General features: G+C 70.1%; 1 protein-coding gene across 1 annotated transcript; it reads left to right on the top strand.

Moving 5' to 3' along the window:
- Positions 1-677: 677 nt before the first annotated feature.
- Positions 678-1,323, top strand: AURANDRAFT_69339 (hypothetical protein; the record flags this gene model as incomplete). Its single annotated transcript, XM_009045106.1, has 1 exon — positions 678-1,323. A coding segment is annotated over one exon (646 nt), but the record flags the coding sequence as incomplete, so codon positions are not given.
- Between the last annotated feature and the right edge of the window lie 119 nt (positions 1,324-1,442).

Below are 1,442 nucleotides of genomic sequence, written 5' to 3'. Positions count from 1 at the left end.
GGAAGGAAACCGAGGCGCGCTGGAGGGCACCGTGTCCGGTTTGGCGCCACGCGAGGAAGGGGGTTTTGGGGCAGCTCTTGGACGTGTTCGCGATGATGATGGTCGTGGACCGTCTGCTGGCGCTGCAGAGCCCTTCGTTGGTACCTATGGATGGGCTCGAGCATCTCAGGACACGAAAAGTTCTCGACCTCGAATGCCCGCACGCTGCCCGAGAAACTGTGTTGCGACACCGTCGGCGCCGGGGCTGCGCAGGCTCTGAGATCGTGGGAAAAGTGTGTCCTGAAGGTTTCGAGCCCCCCGCGGGTACCCATAGGGCGCCTCCAACCTCTAAGGACAAGAAAATATCGCACACTCGACTCACACCGCCGCCCTCTCGTCCCGCCGCCGAACAACCGTCGCGCTCGCGAGCCAACGCAATGATCTCAGCAGCCCAAATTCGCTGCCCCGCCCCGTCGAAGGGTTCCGCAGCCGCGCCGCGCCGCGCGACCCGCCATCGTTGCACTCAGCCCGCGCGCTGCGGCGTGGAAGAAGAAAGAAAACGCTAGCGGCGGCCCCGAGTAGTACGAGGACCTCGCGTTTCGCCTGCCACCCCATCTAGATTTATATCCCCTTGCACCGAGGTGCACTGGGCATCAACATCGTCACAGCCGAGACGTTGCCCCTCTCCCCGCGACACGATGGCCTGCCGCGCCGTCTTCGCCCTCTGCTTCGGAGTGCTCGCCGCGTCGCTCCAGATCCCGCACCGCTCCAGATGCCTCACGCACCGACGCGCCACCCCCGTCGACACGGCCCCGGACGACGCCGGCGCCGACCTCACGAGCCGCAAGATCGTCGCGGGCCTCGCCGCGGTCGGCGTCGCGGAGACGGCGTATTTGAGCTACTCGAAGCTCGCGGCGGCGCCGGTCATGTGCGCGTCGCAAGCCTGCGGCGGCGTGCTCAACTCCGCCTACGCGTCGGTCGCCGGCGTGCCGCTCGCGTTCTTCGGGTTCGCCGCCTACTTTACGACGCTCGCGCTCGCGGCGGCGCCCCTCGTCGCGCCCGGCCTCGAGAAGAAGACGCGCTGGCCGCTCCTGGCGACGACGAGCGCCATGGGCTGCTTCTCCGCGTGCCTCCTGCTGCTCCTCGCGTTCCGGCTCCAGGAGTTCTGCGCGCTGTGCGCGGGCTCCGCGGTTCTCACGCTGACGAACGCCGCGGTCCTGCGCGCCTGGAAGGCGGAGGCCCCGCCGCCGCGCCTCGTCGGCGCCGGCGCCGCGGCGCTCTTCGCGGCGGGCGCGCTCTTCCTCGCGGAGACGGACGTCGCCATGGCGGAGGCGCGCGCGCATGGTCGCGAACGCGCCGCCCGCGGTCGCCGCGCCCGCGCCCAAGGGCTACGGTGGCCCCGTCTTCACGCCGCCGGACGTCACGAAACCGTCGACGGCGCGGTCCGCGGCCCTCGCGGCCCA

This window comes from Aureococcus anophagefferens, assembly GCF_000186865.1.
Source record: "Aureococcus anophagefferens unplaced genomic scaffold AURANscaffold_1474, whole genome shotgun sequence".
Classification (NCBI taxonomy): Eukaryota; class Pelagophyceae; order Pelagomonadales; family Pelagomonadaceae; genus Aureococcus; species Aureococcus anophagefferens.
Note: the sequence above shows the minus strand (reverse complement) of the source record. Positions and strands in the feature narration are given on the sequence as shown.